This window comes from Solanum dulcamara, chromosome 7 (genome assembly GCF_947179165.1).
Source record: "Solanum dulcamara chromosome 7, daSolDulc1.2, whole genome shotgun sequence".
Taxonomy (NCBI): domain Eukaryota; kingdom Viridiplantae; phylum Streptophyta; class Magnoliopsida; order Solanales; family Solanaceae; genus Solanum; species Solanum dulcamara.
The window spans coordinates 19253075-19271811 of record NC_077243.1 but is presented as its reverse complement, the minus strand read 5'-3'; the positions used below and the strand labels follow the sequence as shown (position 1 = coordinate 19271811).

At 34.4% G+C, this 18737-nt stretch overlaps 2 protein-coding genes and 1 long non-coding RNA gene across 6 annotated transcripts; 1 reads left to right on the top strand and 2 right to left on the bottom strand.

The window, feature by feature from the left end:
- Positions 1 to 479: 479 nt before the first annotated feature.
- On the bottom strand, positions 480 to 6874 carry LOC129895273 (F-box/LRR-repeat protein At3g48880-like). Of its 4 annotated transcripts, none has more exons than XM_055970960.1 (3): positions 6661 to 6874; positions 1535 to 1935; positions 480 to 1344 (listed from the first exon to the last, which is right to left on the bottom strand). In XM_055970960.1, the coding sequence occupies exons 2-3, from the start codon at positions 1891 to 1893 to the stop codon at positions 789 to 791; spliced, it is 915 nt and encodes a 304-aa protein (XP_055826935.1). In that variant the 5' UTR covers positions 1894 to 1935; positions 6661 to 6874; the 3' UTR covers positions 480 to 788. The 4 variants fall into 4 exon arrangements, with proteins under 4 accessions (XP_055826935.1, XP_055826938.1, XP_055826937.1 ...); XM_055970963.1 differs by lacking the exon at positions 6661 to 6874 and adding an exon at positions 6452 to 6472; XM_055970962.1 differs by lacking the exon at positions 6661 to 6874 and adding an exon at positions 4630 to 5379.
- Positions 6875 to 7910: 1036 nt separating this feature from the next.
- Positions 7911 to 9828, bottom strand: LOC129895274 (uncharacterized). The gene is made up of 2 exons (XR_008767733.1): positions 9659 to 9828; positions 7911 to 8035 (listed from the first exon to the last, which is right to left on the bottom strand). It is a non-coding gene; the product is annotated as an uncharacterized LOC129895274 (long non-coding RNA).
- Positions 9829 to 12161: 2333 nt separating this feature from the next.
- On the top strand, positions 12162 to 17248 carry LOC129896322 (uncharacterized). Its single transcript, XM_055972183.1, has 2 exons — positions 12162 to 12514; positions 16979 to 17248. Exons 1-2 carry the CDS (start codon positions 12344 to 12346, stop codon positions 17051 to 17053), a joined length of 246 nt encoding a protein of 81 aa, XP_055828158.1. The 5' UTR covers positions 12162 to 12343; the 3' UTR covers positions 17054 to 17248.
- The last annotated feature ends 1489 nt before the right edge of the window (positions 17249 to 18737 follow it).

The following is an 18737-nucleotide window of genomic DNA, read 5'->3' as shown; positions in this document are numbered from 1 at the left end:
TATTATCATCGGTTACTAAATATGTTTTAAAAAAATTCTAAAGTATTATTATTTTATGAGTTTCATACTTAAATTATTAATGATCTTGTGACCTCTTGGACTATAACTTCTTTACATTAAAAACTCTCCGATTGAATATATGGCAAAATATTTAGAATACCTTTTTGAGAGATGAGTAGGATATGAAAGAAGTCTTGAAAATGAATCTACCTAACAAAGAGTTCATAGTAGTTCATGAGATTCTGTGGATATCTCATGATTTAGATATGAAACTCACAAAACAATAATAGTATAAGAGAGTTTTAAACTATTCACTCGAAAAAATTTCTATGTGTGTACTGCCCTTAAAACTCTACAGAGGAACTTTAGAACCGTGATGTTCACATAGCATGTCATATTCCTCTAATTATGTGTTTATGGTAATTGAGAGGTGTTCTATAAATACCCAATAATTAGATATGAAACTCGCAAAACAGTGATAGAGGAGAGCTTACAACGCTTGGCAATACATATGTAAATGGATACAAGACTGTCAAAGAGAAAGACTTAAAACTTATAAAATTACAACACAGAAGTAGCATTACGCTACATGGAAGTACTGTTTATATGTCTCCCTATGCTACAAAGCTACTCTCCCTTTTACCACCAAAAGGATAATACGTGCTGCTAGCAAACTGGATGCTGATTGGCGTCCATTCAAAATGACAAGGTTTTATTGTGTTTCATATACACAAGTTTACATATTTTACTGGACCTTTAACTCATGAAGCAATACATTCTTAAAGTTGTCAAATTGCAAGAGATCTCACCTCGTCCACTTTCCAGAGGTCTTCTTCATACTTATACCACCTCATCAGCCCTTCATCATTTCGAGTGCGCTGACACATGATGCACGAGTCACTCATGCAGGTTAGGAATTTGTGTAACCTAGACGCTTTTTTGATAATTGATTCATCAAGCTTGGCCAGAATTTTCTTTGGTGCAGGTGGAGGGTCTTCAGTAATTACGCAATGAGATATGTTGAGCACTTCCAACTTTTTTAACCCATCCAAGATAATAAACAAGGCACTTTTAGATAACACTGTGCACCTCACACTCAACACTTTCAAGTTTGGAAGAAATGAAACCAGTGTAGATGCAAAGAGCATATCACAGGGCCCCATAATCTTGAGCTCAGCGAAATTTTTGCAACTCCTTGCAATTTCCTCCATGACATACGGAGGATTTGCTATACTAGGCATCGTCAGTGATTCAAGATCTTCCCACATATGAATAGCCCTGCATATTCCTGTCTTTTTTATTCTGTTCCAAGCAGGCATAACAAGACGTTTTAGATGTGGACACCTGAAAAAGAAGAGATTAAATTAGCTGTCTTCTTCATTCTCACGGTAAACTTTGCTTCACCTGAATTAGAATAATGGAAAATCATAGGGTATCTGAGATGTCAGATGCCTGAACTCGAATGATGCTTGTTGTCGGTTTCTTGATTCAAGTAGAAGTACTATAGAAAGATGAAGGTTTATTGGGGGAATACCTCTCGGCAGTATAAGTCAACTGATCGTCGCTGACATACAAATTATAATGGAAGATTAATGTTCGTATGTTTCCACTACTGAGGTTCAAACAAATCTTCAGGAGGCTGGTCAATGTTTTATCAGACTGACAATCCACATATACGTACGGCTCTAACGGGATTTTGATGAAATTTGATTTTAATACCGACAAGTCCAGTGTCATCCAGAGAAGTTGATCAGAACAAGCCAATCGCCATGAACTACAAACATGAGCAAGTCCAGCAGTCAACTCAAAAAGGTCAAAAGACTGGAGTATCTTCACCAAGATATCAATATCAAGGTCCTCCCATCTCCTTACAGAAGAATCTCCCTCTTCCATCACAAAAGCTTCAATCTCTCAAGTGTTTGGGCATAAAAGGTCCTGTAGAAACAAGAAAGGTTATTACTTCTCTAGATCCATAAAGAATATTTGAATTCTTGACGTCAAATTAATATTGCTGACTGTCATTTTGTATTCTTGTGAATATACTCAGACCATGAAGCAGAAAAGTTAAGCACTGCAATATGAAGAAGCATAGAAGAATGTACAAATATGTCCGAGGAGTATTGGGATTTCCAAAAGTGAAAAAACTAGGAAAATCTGACCTAGAACTTAAGTTGGTCATAGAAAACGACAGAGAACTAAGTTCTTGCATCATTTTGGAGAGAAATAGTAATTACCGAAAGCAAAATGATACAAAAGGAGGATGGAACATTGATTTGCACATAAAATTCCCTAAAGAGGAAAATTCAGTGTACTTAGCATTAGGATGGAAAAGCTGAAGACGTTATATATTTTGAAGAACACAAGACAAGAACAAAGAGAACTGGGGAATGTGACAAGTGTCTGCTGAAAAAGATGCATCTGGTTTCCAGGAATCAAATAGAAGGGAATGCAAAAACTTAATACTCAATCCCTTCTATTTTACGTGAATGGGAACGAAATAACTTAGTTAGCATGATTTGTGAATTTAGAAAAGAGTAGTTAAACGATACAAAAGTAGTAGTAGTAGTAAAAAAGTTAGGTGAAAGGAAAAAACACCATGCCAAAAGTTTGACTACCATTCGTTAAATGAATTCCTAAAACTTGTCAAAGATATATAAACAATACTAGTAAGGTACAACAATAAGTATGCCTTAATCTCAAATGTATGGTTCCTATGTAACAATTCCCCTCTACCCTGGTTCAAATTTTCAGTACTACTTTACAACAGCTTATATGGAGTGATATGGACATTAAGGATCTATATAGCCGGCCCCGACTTGTTTGGGGTTGAGCTGGACTGTACTTTACAACAGCTATGCTTCATGCCTAAACTAGTTGAGGTCGGCTATATAAACAATCAATATACATTCCGCTCCATTTGGAGCAGTTTCATTCCAATAATCAGATACTTATTAAGGATTCTCTATTACTAAAGGTTTTCTATATTTTCTACCGAAATACAAATCAGTAATGAACTAAAAAGACTCCTGGAAAACAACATACTTAATATAAATGTAAAAACAAAAAATAAACCTTAATCATAGCCATTGAAATTACTATGGATCTTGTGCTTCATTAATATTTTGTTTTATGCTAATTTCACAAGAATATCGAGAAATTGTAAGTCCTATGAGACAACTTTGTCCATGTGATTGAATTGTTTACCTCATACATTTTAAAACATTCAACTATCATGGTGTCACACCATGCATTTGAACTTCTAACGAAGACATTTCCATACTATAATTCAGGGTCTTCTTTCCCTTTATCTTCTACATGTGCTACTTGTACCTTGTCATAATCATCACTTATTTTGTCTAGCTTTGTATGACCACACAGCATCCTACCATTAGCACTTTTACAACACTCATTTTTTCGATATGTCGGACCTCAAATACCCAACACACGCCATACACCATCATTGGTCTCACAACTGTCTTATAAAACCTATCTTTCACTCTGGTATGTATCTCCTTATCGCATAACACTCCTCCATTCAACTATATGATTTAAATTTATGTGTTGCCTCTTTGCTATCAGACTATAACACCATTGACGTGGAAACTGAGCCTAGACATATGAATAGTCTATGTGAACTCACTTTGTTAATCTCAGACCTAAATAAAAGAGTGTTGTGTTAAATTAACGATCAACGTAGTTCTAGTTTATCCTCACAGTAAAGGAATTAATAAGAGAAATGGTATTAAATATTTTGTAATGTCACGAAATAAAGTGTCATACAAATTGCGAGAAATAGAGTGTTGATATCAAGTCTTCAAAAACAGAACCAAGGATAGTTGGTAGGGGATCTGTATATGACTAAATTCTAGATTGAAAGCTAAACTAGCAAGTAAAACTGATGGATCTTGAATCCTCTTCAAATAAAAGCTGAATAACACAAGTACTTTTAGATTAAATCTTAGCACCTAAAAGCACAAAAATATGTTTAAAGGAAAAAGTGAGAGGACATAAATGAAATAGGAACGTTTTGCTTGGTCTATGAGTATGATATCCTGATAACTTGTCGGTGACAAGTATCAAACTTCTAATATCAAATATCCAGATTGAACTATACATAATTCAGTAGGGATTCCTTTATTGTTCTTGAGTACTCCCTTCATTTTCCTTTTTTGTGAAGATGTTTGACTGAGCATGACATTTAAGATATTCATTTGATATATTAGTCATAATGGAAGAACTATTAAATTAGTTGTTGAAAAGAGATATCACGTCAAAGTTAAGGAGGGAATAATTTAATACATCTTAAATACTTGAAAACTGTGATAAATTTATAAAAATAGAATGGTTCCAAATATTTTGGAACGTCGTAAAATGGGAAAAGAGTTGCATAAATTGGAACATAGGGAGTACAAATATTTCAGGATGTAGAGTATTCATCCCAAAAGGAGCTTAAATAATGGATAGGAACAGAACTTGAATGAAATGGGACTTCACTGTGGTTCTTGTCTTCTTCTCATAAACAAACTAGAGTTCTCACCAGTCACCATACAACAAGTTTCTCAAAGAGTGAAGTATCAATTTAAGAATAAACAATCAATTATGGAACACCAACATTACTAAAGAAATTACCAGCTCACAGACAAAATCTCTAACTCACCCCCTGCTGTGATAGCTCAAATCGATGTCGGCCACAAGATTGCATTGAGTCTTTGATCAATGATATTAATTTATCACACCTTGTGTCCCCGATACAGCTGTACTTGGGATTGAAAGAAAGGATGGGTAATTAAATCAAGTAGAAGAAAATAGAAGTTGTTCCACAGCCTAAACAACAATGTGAACACTAGCCTTTCTGAAATGGCTCCCGGGGCTTTAGTCTAGTGATAAGAGCATAGCAAGTATTGTATGGGTTAGACGCACATCATGGGCTAGAAGCATGTTGCAGAAAAAATCATGGTATTTAAGTAGAGAAGGGTAAAGGATCAGGTTCATTATCCACTGGATTCCAAGCCGTGTGCCAATGGCCATCGGGAATTATTCAGTTGTCCGAAAAACGAAAATGCCTTTTCGAAATGGCTTCAATCACAAGTTTATGTGCCAACAAGGGTCTTTGAACATAGATTTTTAATGTAGGCCAAGATAGGAGATCGCAGGCCTATAATGGATAGCAAAGATGCAGCATATCAGGGACTGATTTTTGCTGGTATCTAGATGAATTTAGAAACAAATCCTCGGGGATTTGAAAGCCTTTGGAGTAGCCAAAGGATCAGGAACAAATGGAAGCATCGAGAAGGAAATAAGTAAACAGAAGATTCTCTGCCAGCCTGGTGACGAGTATCAAAAAGAAGAAAAGGTCTAGGAATTCTAGTTAGTGAAAAGCTTCAACAGAAACTTGCTAAATAGAGAGGCTCCTTTAGCTTCGTTGGGTGGGGGTGGGGGTGGGTGGGGGGGGAGAGATTCCTATGGCTTTCTTTCATCCTCTCTGTCTATGGCCTATGCCAATTGGTCTTATACAGATGAGTTGCATGTATTGGTTTTGGTTCAGAAAAATCCATTTTTTTTATAAATTATCAAACAGAGAAAGATGGAGGATGATCCCTGCTTGTATATGGTGGACTATATGGAGAGAGAGAAATAATAGATGTTTTGAAAATAGGAACAACAACCTGCAGGAAGTCAAGCTTAAATGTATTTTGTTGTTCTGTTTTTTGGTGTACAAATGTCTACTCCAATGAGACTGAGTCAATCATAGATGTTTTAGGGTCCATCTAGATTTTGGCTCAGTTTTGGGGAAGATTATACTTCTTTTTCTTCTTATTTGTAAATATGGTTTTTCATTACTACCTAAGTACTGACTTAAATACAAATGTTACCAGAGTCAAAAAAAATAATCAAAAACAACGAATTCCATGCCATTATTGACCTGACCTCAGTGAGCTAAAGATGTGTAATGTCTTGTCTAATAAAACTCTTCCCAATTCTTTTCCGGTCTACCTCTACCTCTTCTTAGACTAATCACTGTCAACCTCTCGCACCTCCTCACTAGGGCATCTATGCTGCTCCTCTTCTCATACATGAATCATCTCAGTCTCACTTTGCGCATCTTGCACAACCACGGAGGTCACTCCCACCATGCCTCATATATCTTTGTTCCTAATTTTGTCTCTCCTTATGTGCAACTTTGTACTTCATTTTAAAAAAAAATCCCATCAATCTCTCAAACTACTAACATGTATATACAGAGTTTATAGGTTAGATGCCCCCGAAACCCCATTTTCTCTTTGTAAAAAGAAGACGGAATAACCAAAGCACCATTTGCATTTAGCATACCCAGGTAAAAAAAAATGCTGTAATAATTTTCCAAAATGATAGTAAATCGCAAGTAAATTAAAACCAACCTCTACAAAGATTTAAACTTAAAAGAACAAAATAAATCCGCATTTGATCATACCGCACTAGTAATTGAAATTCAAAAATCATTTTTTCCTGCAATTAAATTCCAGAATATGCCAAAAAAAAGCTTCATAAGGTATACAACATACCCAGAACAACTTTTGGAATCAAGATCCAACTCGAATCAAAAATTAATCCAAAAAAAAACAACCTTAAAAGAATGGAAAAAGAAAGACAGCAAGAGAGAGAGAGAGATTTACGACATGCCTTAAGAACATAGGTAAATTGTCGCAAATGGCAAACAAAGGTTGGATCTTTGTTTCACTTCATAGTGTGTACAAAAAAAAAATTGGGTGAAAAATGCGGGATGATAGTGTAGCTGTGATGAGGAGTGAGATTCGGATACCAGGGAAAATAACGATAATAACCCCACGCATGGACAGGTGCGCCCGGTTGTCGAAATGCTAATCCTAGTCAGAGCTTCACCTCCTACCCTTTTTGATCTGTTGGTATTTTAAACTCATAAGTTAGCCATTCGCTATAAATTTTTAAATATTTTTGTTAAGTTATTTTTTTAATGAAATTTCCTTATGTGTTTGATTCTATATTTTGAGAGAAATATTTGACTTTTTAAAAAATTATGATTTATATTGTTATGATTCACTTTTAAACTTAGTTAAAAATATCTCATAACTTGGCTATTTATTATTTTTGAAAATAAAGAAAAGTGAGTCGCCACTTAATTTTAGGAAAATTAAGAAATCATTTAAAAAAGAATTTTGAAAAAAAATCTTTAAATAAATCAAAGTCGGGTAAGGGTTCAAACAATCCTCTAAGGAAGATTTTGGGCACCTTAAAGAATCCGCTAACATGCGGTTAACTAGCTAATTAAATTTTTTTGGCTAATGTTAAAGAAACTTGAGTCACTTGAAAAAAAATTATTTTAGAAATAACTAAAATTCTTTTGACACTTTTAAAGTCTCAAAATAATTCTAATTTAACAATTTCATCTATAGTTAAGCTTTTGAACTAAACAATTAGTTCAAACTCATAAACGTGGATTAAAAGAACTTTGTTCAACAACTATGAAAGGATATAGAAAATCCTTAAGTCATACTTACAAAATCCCAAAGTTCGTCTTAAAAAAAAAGACAAATTGACATACATAATTAATTCGAGTAAATAAGAGAGTGAAATAAAAATAAAATTTTTGAAAATTTCTAATTTTTCCATTTGAGGATTTATCTAAGTTAATTAGAGTTAGAGTGAACCAAATTTAAACAACAAATACAATAAAATAATTAAACAAGGAGTAGAACGAACTCGGACCCTTTGGGCCTAAATTCTTTGTTGTCCAAAACGTGAACTTTGAGCCTATTTTTGCTCAAGTTCACTATGAATCATTGGGTCCAGATGTACTCCTCGGGCAGCTGCTGTTTTGGACTCTACAATCCATTTTTTACAAACTCCTACTACCGAACTTCAATCATATGGGCTTTAGCCCATTTTTATTATTAAAGCCGTGTAATCGAGCTTCCTTTGAACCAGTATTTTAGCTTCCATTTCATCTTGACGAGGTAGACTCGGAAGTTGGGATTGACCTAATTCAAAATGCAAGGATGAAGGGAGGAGTCCATGTGGACTAGGTTACATGCGAGAGTAAAACGAGGAGTATAGATTAGCATCCATCCTTATATAAATATAAAAGTTACCAATTGATTACAACAAAATATTATGAAACGACACATTACTACATTAGAAAGTTTAAAATTATGGCTTACAAGAAAGACTAGAATAACCACCTTATATTCTCCTGCTTAACAAAACATTCATAAACAATTAAATAGAATGAAAAAGTTTTCTCTTCCCAGGAGCAAACACATAGATAGCAATTCGTTTTAGCAACTAAACCAATAATTTATTTTTTTGATGAACACACATAAATTGCTTATACTACAGCGAGTAAGATAGACCGACTTCATTAGACACCGAGAATCGACATTTAACATGGCAGCAGCTTAACATACTAAAAACATCTGCCTCGTATTTTGTTACTAGAATATTAGCCAATATTAAAACCACCTATTTAACATAAAGAATTTAAGACAGAGAACCTAAAGGGAAACATGCAGTAACTTGAAATAAATAAAGACTTTGAAAAAGACTATATTCTGAGAGTAGACTTGGAAGTTACTTGAATTTAAGACAGAGAACCTAAATTACAACTGGTAGAGAACTTAAAGCAACTTTTAATTAAAATTTTAGGTAAAATGATGACCTGGACTTGATCAAATCATGCCATGCTGGACAGTGAAACACGAGCCGAAAACAATGTTTAAAAAAAAGATAAAATATGCATCAGGTCACCCAATAATAAGGAATTTAGGAAAGAACAGGTTAACAAAACTTCATGCTTAAGGATTTCGATAAAGAGCCGACTAGAAAAAAGACTATGAATTCATACTTCACAGATTTGAAAGAACTGGGAAAAGAGTTGAATCACATATCTAGTATCTAGTTTAAGCACAATACTTGAAGGGATCTACATAAACTGGCAAATAAGTAAGGCTAAGATTAATACAAGCGAAAGAACTAGCAGTTAATCGCAACATATGAACACCTAAAGATTATTCATACCAACGGTGTCAAAGGCAAGTTCAAAATCAGAACACTTTTTATAAAAGTGATTGCCATAAGAATATTAACTAAAACATATGATTCAACATTTGGTAAGGAGGAGCAAACTCTAAATTAATGGCAATTGAAAGAACTATTACAAAGAACAGAAAAGGAAACAAAGTTGTAGCTATTCAGATCATAATAACAAATTAAGACTCAAGCAGTCTATAAACAAAGACGATAAGCCAGAATTCGAGCTAAGAACTAACAGAACAATAGATTAAGAAAATAGCAAAGAAAGGGAGAAGGATTATCCGATTATGGGCAGCGAATTGAAACTCGAGCTCTCGGAGACGATTCCACCACCAAAACGTAACTAGGACAACCGAGGGAGAGGAAAACTTTCTAGAAAAATTAAGACTCCCAAACAACAGGGTGTTCTTTTCTTAGCCTCCCAAAAATCTCTCCCTTTTCAACTGAGACAAGTGCTCAATTTATAGTAGAAAATAGCAAATTTGAATTTCTAATTGAAGCCGTTTAAGAGGGGAAAAGGAAAATCTTCTCCAAGATCATCTTTGAATTCTTAAAGTCTTTCAAAGATTAAGAAAAGTAGAAAGAAAAAGATGACAAAGGGATTAGAGATTACCTACTCCTAGACTGATTGAAGGAGATGGATGAACACAAATTTTACCGAATTTTGGGGGATCTTCGCAGGCAAAAGGGAGATGATGTGGGAGAATATTGTATGTTGAAGGTGTATGTTTGTTGCTGTAAGAGTATGGGTTGGGGAATTGTGGTAGTGAGAATATTTATGTAAGGTTGTGGGAATAAAAACTTAATTTTGGGAATTTGACCATTTAAATTTCAATTATAGTCAATTAACTTAAAGAGATAGTAAAATCGATTTAATTTAATTATTTTGGCTAGTAATTAAATAGGATGAATTAATATTATTTAATCAACGAGCTTCTTAATCTTGACAAAGTAAAATAATTAACTTAATTTTACAATAATTAACTATTGATTAAACCGTACTAAAAAAATATTTAGTTAAAAAAATAAAAACTTTTTGAGACGATTTTCGAATAATCATAAGAGGTAATAATAATAAAAAATAACTAAAAAAAATATATATCATTCAAAAATTACAAAAAATTAAAAAATTACATAAAAATAACTTGAATATATATATAATTTTATTAAAAGTAATAATTTTAAATTGTTTAAAAATTGAAGAAGCTCGATAACTGTAAACAACAAATTTTTGAGCCGATCAAAATAAATAATCAAGACCAAAAAATTGGAGTAACAAAGTGTAATATTTGATTTCAAAATGTAGTGTGTGTTACAATCTCTATGATAATCCTCTAATTCTTCAAATAATATGTAATATGCTTAACTTGAATTTGATTTAGAGTCAAGAGCTTGAATAACTTGATCTTGAATCTTATTCTTCAAATTTGGATTTGAATTATTCGTCACGAACACTTGTATGGTTTTGACGAATAATAAATATGAACAACTAACTTGATCTTGAACTTCTTGATATTTTCCTCCATTCTTGATCTTGAACTTGAGCTTAAATTTGATTACTTGAACTTTATAGATTTGTAGAAAATTTATGGTCTTTGATCCATGGGCTCTTTTCTTGCTTCTTGTTCTTAAAAAACTCCTCCTCTGAGAATAATAAGGACCTCTGTTTATAGTTGTAGGGAGTGATATTAGGGTGTGATTTGATTGGTTGGTTTGAACTGACCAATTAGATTTCTTTGGTGAAGAGCTTTAATTTGATTGGTCAGAACATGTCACATATACATGTGACATTATTCTAGTGGCTCATTTAATTTGACTTAGATTGCCACATAACTTCGATACGTGACATGATTTTAGTAGCTTATTTAATTTGACTTGAATTGCCACATAATTTTGACACATGACGTGATTCTAATGACTCATTTAATTTGACTTAGATTGCCATATAACTTTGACACGTGGTGTGATGTTAGTAGCTCATTTAATTTGATTTGAATTGCCACATAACTTTGACACATGGTGTGCTTTTAGTGGATCATTTATTTGACTTGGATTACCACATCGTTTGGACTATTTTCTTGAATTTAGTATAGTCCAAATTAATTTAAGAATTTAAATCCAATATAATTTTAATATTTACAATAACTAATTAACATTGTGGATGGTCAACACCTATAAGTTTTAAAATTATTAAAAATATTCATAAATTTATATCATCTTTTTATAATGAACATTTCTGTGAAAATTCATGACAACTAACACAATTAATATGAATTTGAAAAACGATGAATAAAACAAAAAGGAAATGTCATTGATTTGTATACAAAACTGTTACTACTTGTGAAAGTGACTTTTGAGAGCATGTTCGGATAAAAAATGTATATAACTATAGAATATAATTGATATTTTAAAATTTTATATAAACAAAATGAATTATATAAATTAAAATAAAAAAATATTATCTTTAGCATAAAGGGAGAGAGAGTTAAATAGAAAAGGATTTTAAATGAAGAAAATAAATGAATAAGTAAAGTAGATTTAGGAATAAAAAAAGGGTTGAAGAGAAAGTAGAGAAAATGAATTGGGGAGAAGGTTGTTTGCTATAAAAATGTCGATTTTAACATTAAAAAGGATTTCTCATGTGTTTTGAAAGGTGAATAATTTCATTAATCCGTCCAATCAACATTTTGCGTTTAAATGATATATTGAAAATGGAATTGGAGGATTAAAGTGAAATAAGATTGAGTTGTAGTGCTAAAATAAAATTTAGGGACAAATTAAAAGGGTTATGTATGTGTTTGGCCTTTTCTCTATTTCCCTTCCTTTTTATGCCACCCAAACAACGTCTAAGAACCCGTTTGGATGGACTTATTTTAAGTAATTTATAAGTTAAAAACTGCTTATAAGTTAAAAAAAAATAGGCGCAACCAACTTATTTTTTTTGACTTATAAACTGTTTTCAACTTATAAGCTGCTTAAAATAAGTTTAGCCAAACAAATCCAATTATTTATTAAGATTTATTTTAAATTAGTCAATTAAACACTTAAAAAGCTGAAAACAGTTTATAAGTAGTAACTTACAAGCCAATTTAAACGGGCCTAGAGAAAAAACCTGAACCTCATTACAGTCGGGTCCAAGTGACTCTTTCCGGATCAATTCAGTAACACGGGTCTTAGGGATTTACGATACGATAATACGAAATTCTTCGAAGCGAGTTGTGGAACGCCCAATTGATCTTGATCTTTTCATCTGATACTTCTGAAGACTCTTTGCTTTTCATCAGCGGTAGACTGAAAAATGGCCGGCGGAGGAGACCACTCTCATGGTGGAGATTTCAGGACTAAGGTCTGGAGTATGAGTGGTGGGCCGTACTGTAGGCCTGTACATTGGAAGCGCAATACCGCTATTGCCCTCGTCGGAATCGTACTCGTTTGCATTCCTGTCGCCTTGAAATCCGCCGAGCTCGAGGTCAGTACCGCCATCCCCCCCCCTTCTCCAATCTGATCTGAAATGTATTGATAGGTGGTTGGAGATGGAATAGTTTGCTGTAATTTTGGTAAAATATGTGATCTTGTTGATTTCATGCTAAGGGCTTTTCTTTGCCGTGTGGATTGATATATGTTAACTTTCATTAATTTGATTAGATGTAATTGACTCGCATATTTCTGCTTGGTCTCGGGGAAGTAAAACACAATCTCATGTTAACTTTTAGCTTTAGTTTTTAGCGAAGAAATCAAGTGTTATGTTTTATGCTTTGGAACTGCGGTCTACATGAAATCGGTATATAAACCAAAATTTAAGTTCTTATAGTCATGTGGAAACGTGGGATGATTTAGATTTCTCGGAGGATTCAGAATGCTGTTATAGGGAACAGTATTGGGTGGTCAGGTGCTGGCAGGAAATAGTAATGCAGGACAAGACCATCACAGTTTGAATGCTCAACCTCAGAGTCAGCGATATTAAACTCACATTGTTGTCTGACGGATCAGTCAAACTCCGGACGGGAAGCACCTTTATTTTACCCTTTTGGTCATTCTAATACTAGCTTTATATAATTTGGTGCAACTCCAGTGACTAAATAGGGTACCTATTTCAATTTCAAAACCCCCTTCTTATCCTTAGGCTTATCTTTAGAAGCCTCTGAGAAGTGTGTAGGACTGTGGCATCCAAGGGACTGAACTTTTTGGAGACTCAAATCCCAGTAAAGATGAAAAATATTGGGTGATTTATTCCCAGCTGCCTACGCAATGATGAACAAAGTGTTATGTGTTGATTTTTACTGGACAAATAGGAGGTAGCGGGTACCTGGTGGAATAGTCGAGAGGTGTGCACAATCTAACCTGGACACCACCGTTACCCAAAAAAAGAAAGAAAAGACAAAGTGTGTGTAGTTGTATCTGGTTTCACAGATTATACATGTAATCAAGATAAATGCAGCAAATAAACTTGGTTCTAGATCATGCTGATTATGATTTCCCAAAAAACATGAGAAATTACAAAAAATGGCATCAAAATAGAAACTGATGGTGCTGGGATTACATCCTATGATTCTATCCAAGATTCTCTTTGGGTCTTCTTCTTAGAAAATATCATGTTGGCTAAAATAAGTATTGTACTTGTCTTTTGTTTGAGGGTCTGATTTTGCTTCTAATTAGGAATTGCTCAGTAATTTCATTCTGTTAAATGGACAAAACAAGGTCTAAACTAGAAAGTCAAATTAAACAAAACTTGACATGTTCATAGTGAAACGTTGATAATAAGTGTTAGCTTTGTGCCGGCACACTCTTTCAGTCTTCCCCCTTGTGTGATCCTTCCGTAGGATGCCTGATTAATCTATCAAGGTCATGAAGCTTCGGACAATAAGGACATAGGCTGAATACAATTGTAGTATGTGAACTCAACAGGACAAGATTGGATCCTGGTTACTGAATTCTCACACTCAAAACTTTTGGTGTGAAAAGCATTCTGTTTCAGAGAAAACCTCATATGAGAAGGATTTAGGTCCACACGTGGATCCAAGCTTGGAATTTGTGAGAAGCTGCTCAGAGTTCGTCTTCTTCAGTAAAGACAATAAGAAGCTGCAGCTCTTCCACTCTGTTGATGTGGGACTCACATCAAACATAATTAATAAATGATTGCTGGGTGTTCAATATTTATTTCCTTCTTAAAATTCTACGGTAGTGTCCATTTTTTTTATCGTCTTACTAAGGAGGTATCACTCTTAAAAGTGATTGTCTATGTTACTATCTAATTAAATGTATAACTTTTTGAAAAAGATATTACTTGTACAAGAATTATTTTGGATGCCCTAATAATGCTCTTTCGAGTTCCAACACAGACAAAAGTTTGGTATTTAAGTAGAGAAGTGTAATGGGCATGCCCATTATCCACCAAGTTCGACCCATGTGTCATGGTCCCTAGTGTTTTCTTAGTTAACAAAAAGGAAAAAAAGATAATCTAGTGATTCTCTGAACATATAGATTTTAGAAATGGTCCCTCACACTGTAACCTCCCACTCTACAGTTTGGGTATCTCAAATGGGGAACCATTGATCATGCTAGGCAAAATTGTGAGGGGGAAGGGTTCTTTCTTACAAAGATTCTAGTAATTCTAATAGAGACTCAGTATTATATATATTCCTGTTTGCACCAGAAATGGAACAACATGATACAATTCAATTTATTTTCTGAATTAAATAGATCCTCTCCTTACATATGACCCACCATATGCAAGATGGGATTGTGCTCCATCTTCTTTTCTGATCCTTCACTTTGCCAGCTTGACAGCAGTCCCAGAGTTTTTTCTGACATTGTCGAACTCAAACCTGCCATAACCAGAAGATGCCCAATAAATGTGTAGTCACTTTACAATGTAGAAACATTTAGCTATTTGTTTATGCATTTTCCCCACATAGATGGAAAATAGAACAGAGTTGTGTTCCCCTCCTTTTAAGGTTCTCTCAAGTTAAATGTGCCTCCTTTTCTACCAATCAAACAAAGCAAGCCATTTTTTCCGGGATTTTAACCTTCCACCACAATTCAGTTTGATTGTTGGTGTGGTTCAGATGATTTTACAAAGAAGCTTCTGAGTTATGCCCTAGCCACCATAATTTATCTTGATTCTGGTCACCCCTGTGAACTGATTGAGTGTGTTGAAACTCAGTGAATCTATCAATCTCCCAATCATTCATTGGTCTCTTAAAATTTAAAACTGAGATTCCACCCCTGTGCAGTTCATACTTCATTAGTGGTGGCCTTCTGTTGCTGGTTCAGACTGTAGATATCAAAGAGTAATAGCTTGAGAGTGCCAAATCAGTTGTCTTCCCAAGAAGACGTGTTTTGCCACTTTCCAATTCTGTAGCTGATTCTAAAAATTTTCCAAAGAGCTCTGATAGACTTCCAAACACCAAGGGGTCGTTTGGTTGCTAGTTAGGAAGGGAAAGATCATGTTTGCTAGGTTTTAGTTGCTTTGTATAAAATTCAGCAAACCATGTATGGTGTTTGGTTATCAATTATCATTTTTCAATTTCACATAAATATAACATGTTTAAGTTATGAGTCAATTTATGTATTGTTTTATGCGGAGCAGAAGATGGAATAACTAATACATGGATTAGTAATACATAAAAAACTAATCCATGCATTAGCTCCAACCAACAACCATCTGACCCCGAACACCATAAGCAGTGGTCACCTCCTTTTCTTTGCAAGAAGCACTCCTCTCCTTGTTTATCCTTGATTACTTTCTTCCGAAGGGAGTGATCTTCATAGGGTATCTCCATAGCCATTTTATAAGAAGACTTCAATTTTATTTCCTCAGATTCAGTTTACCTTGGCTTCCCTGCCTTGTTTTCTGCTTGACAAGATGAAAACCTCTCCTTTCCTTGTTGTCATGCCACAAAAAAATCCTTAGTGAGGGAGTTGTTATGATGATGGTTTCAAAATGGAGTTTCTGGAAATTCTTCTATGGTGTTGTGGTGGTTTATGGTTCAAAGGTGGAGGATTATTAAGAAAATGGAGGAGCTTTGTTACCATTCTAAAAAAAATGGAGGAGGAGTCACATTGGTAAAAATATGGTGGCTGATGTTGCCTTTTTGAGTTAATGGAAACTTGCCCAAAAAAATTATTTTCAACATAAGTGGGCAAGAACTCGAACAAACTCAAATCAGAGGGGTTCTCCAAACAATGATTTCCATTGATTCAGAATACGTCACCAAGAAATTTGTTGGAGCGAAGCTCATGCCTCATGGTGCTTGAAATGCCAGTTTCTTTAAACCAAAGTTATGGTCTCAGACTCAGTTGTTGGCTCTGCAGTGTTGGGTAGTGTGACTAATGGTGGAAACATCTCTATGGGGAGAGGAAGTGTGAATGTGTAAATGGAATTGAGGGATGAAATTTTAAGGAGAAGGAGCTGTGAAAGTGTTTGGGGTTGTGAGAGCTGTCTGTTTTTATCAGATCATCTAAGAACCCATTTTTTCTGGCTTGGAGGTTTGCATTAAATGAGGGGGTGGTGTGGGGTGAGATGGTAGTTTTTTTAATTATTGGATCTCAAAAAACTCATAGGTACAAATTTTTCTAAAATAAATTACGCATGTTGTTATTTGATTGGCTGACATGTCAGTAATGATATCACACATGTGGCTTAGAACTGGGCGTCCAAAAGACACATTTATGCCATTGAGGTGTCTTAACTTGTTACAAGGAAGTGTGTCTAATTGGCAGTTGGTGACAACTTTTAGTGTCTTTCTAGAATAATGTTAAGTGTGCCTTCCTCTTCTCGATCTACCTTTTTATTTTTTATTAACAGCCTGCTCTCTTGTTTTCCTTGCATTTCTTGCTTTCCACTGACTCAGAGATGTATGGAAGCTGACTCTGTTTTTGTACTTGGGTGATATTTGATATTCATGGAATAACAAGCTTTTCAATTTTGCAGCAAAGGCCACATCTTCCAGTCCGCCCCATTCCTTCTCAGCTCTGGTGCAAGAATTTTGGAACGAAAGACTACTAAACTTGTTAGTAAAGCAGCAATAGTAGCTTGCTGTGGGGAAGATGATCACCTTGCCTTCTATATTTGGATTCTGAAGTGCATTTCATGGTTACTTTTTATTCGAAACAGTGTGACATTATAATGACAATGTTCAGTTAAATAAACATGACATTTACTGCGTGTTTTTCAAGAAATGTTTAAGCCTGCCAAAACAAATTTTCATGATGGTTTCCATTTTTCCTTATCTTTTGTACATCATGAAATGTAAAAGATAGTGCTTCTCTCTCTCTCTCTCTCTCTCTCTCTCTCTCTCTCTCTCTCTCTCTCTCGTGTGCCCGGGGGATCTTAAAATTATGTCTCCTCACCAATGGATTTTCTTTGTCAGTCTGCACCAATATACCGGAAAGGAGTACAGGCATGTGTTCTGCTAGCTTATACAATGTGAATTGTTCACAAACCAAGTGACCAAGGCCTCTTGACTATCTGTATAAATTGGACATGATTTGTGTTTTACTTCCACCTTGTGCCCATAGCTACAGATAATGCATCCTAGCACGCTGTTGATCATCTTTGAAGTATTGCTCACCTAAGAGGCAGAATAAGTGAATTGTTATCATTTGCCTTACATTTGGTGTGTATGATGCCGGTATTGGTGAGACGTTGTAACTGATGATTAGGGTAACTCAATATTAGTTACGGTGTGTACGCAGCCCGATAAAGACACTACTGTTATCAGCAGATTTTTTTTAATTTTTTTTTTTTGCATTATTGGGCACAGGGGTGGACGTAGAAGCTATAGATACAGATTTGACTGAACTTAGTAGCTTTTGTTCAAACAGTTTTTTGGTGTTAATAAATATATTCATTTATTAAATTTAAAATCCAGTCATTAAACACTTGAAGCCGCTATTCTAAAATTTGGAACTAATAAAATTGAACTTTAGTTTTGTCTCTAATTGGACATAGGTTAAGATTTAGACAACTTATCGAGATGAATATGTGTTTGTTAAAAGTATTTTCCCCTTCACTTGCGTGAATTATGCAACTTCCTTATGCAACATAATCTTTCTTCTTATTAGCTCGACTACTTGAGCTCAAAATGCCAAGAGCAGGTTCAACTTGTTATCTGCAAATCTAAGCATGATGTTATCTGGCAACTCAACTCATCCTCAAGTAGATCAATGAAATATAGGAGTTTTCGTAAGCCTAGTTGAGTGAAATTCTTTAAAGGCATAATACATAAATATGCCTTTTAATTTGACCTTATTTCATATTTATGCCCTCCAACTTTGGGTGTATACAAGTAGCCGTAGGTATTTAAACTTGCATAAAATTGAACAAGTGCTCTACGCGGCACAATACATGTAGAACGCCACGTAGGACACAAAATTGCTATGTAGGACGAATGCGTATATTTATTCAAGTTTTGGATAGTTAAAGTGTCTCCTTGTGCACTAGCAAAGTTAGAGGTCATTATTGTCAGTTGAACTCAAGTTTAGAATCATATTTATGTATTATGTCTTTTTTAAATCATCAAAAGAAGGGGCACTTCTGACATTGATAATGTGAGAACTAATTTGTTGGCAAACTAAATGAAAAGATAGTAGTAAGATTTTTGGTTCCTCAGTTATTGTAAATTTTGATTGTAACTCTTGTGATACAGGATTCAACAAAATTTAGTAGATTTTTCGTGTAAGAAATAAAT

Bases quoted from the DNA above. Each gene is read 5' to 3' on its own strand.
- LOC129895273 (XM_055970960.1), bottom strand. From the start codon at position 1,893: ATGGAAGAGGGAGATTCTTCTGTAAGGAGATGGGAGGACCTTGATATT. The intron at 1,345-1,534 runs GTATTCCCCCAA...CTTCTTTTTCAG, and splicing joins TTGACTTATACTGCCGAGAG to GTGTCCACATCTAAAACGTC.
- LOC129896322 (XM_055972183.1), top strand. From the start codon at position 12,344: ATGGCCGGCGGAGGAGACCACTCTCATGGTGGAGATTTCAGGACTAAG. The intron at 12,515-16,978 runs GTCAGTACCGCC...TCAATTTTGCAG, and splicing joins TGAAATCCGCCGAGCTCGAG to CAAAGGCCACATCTTCCAGT.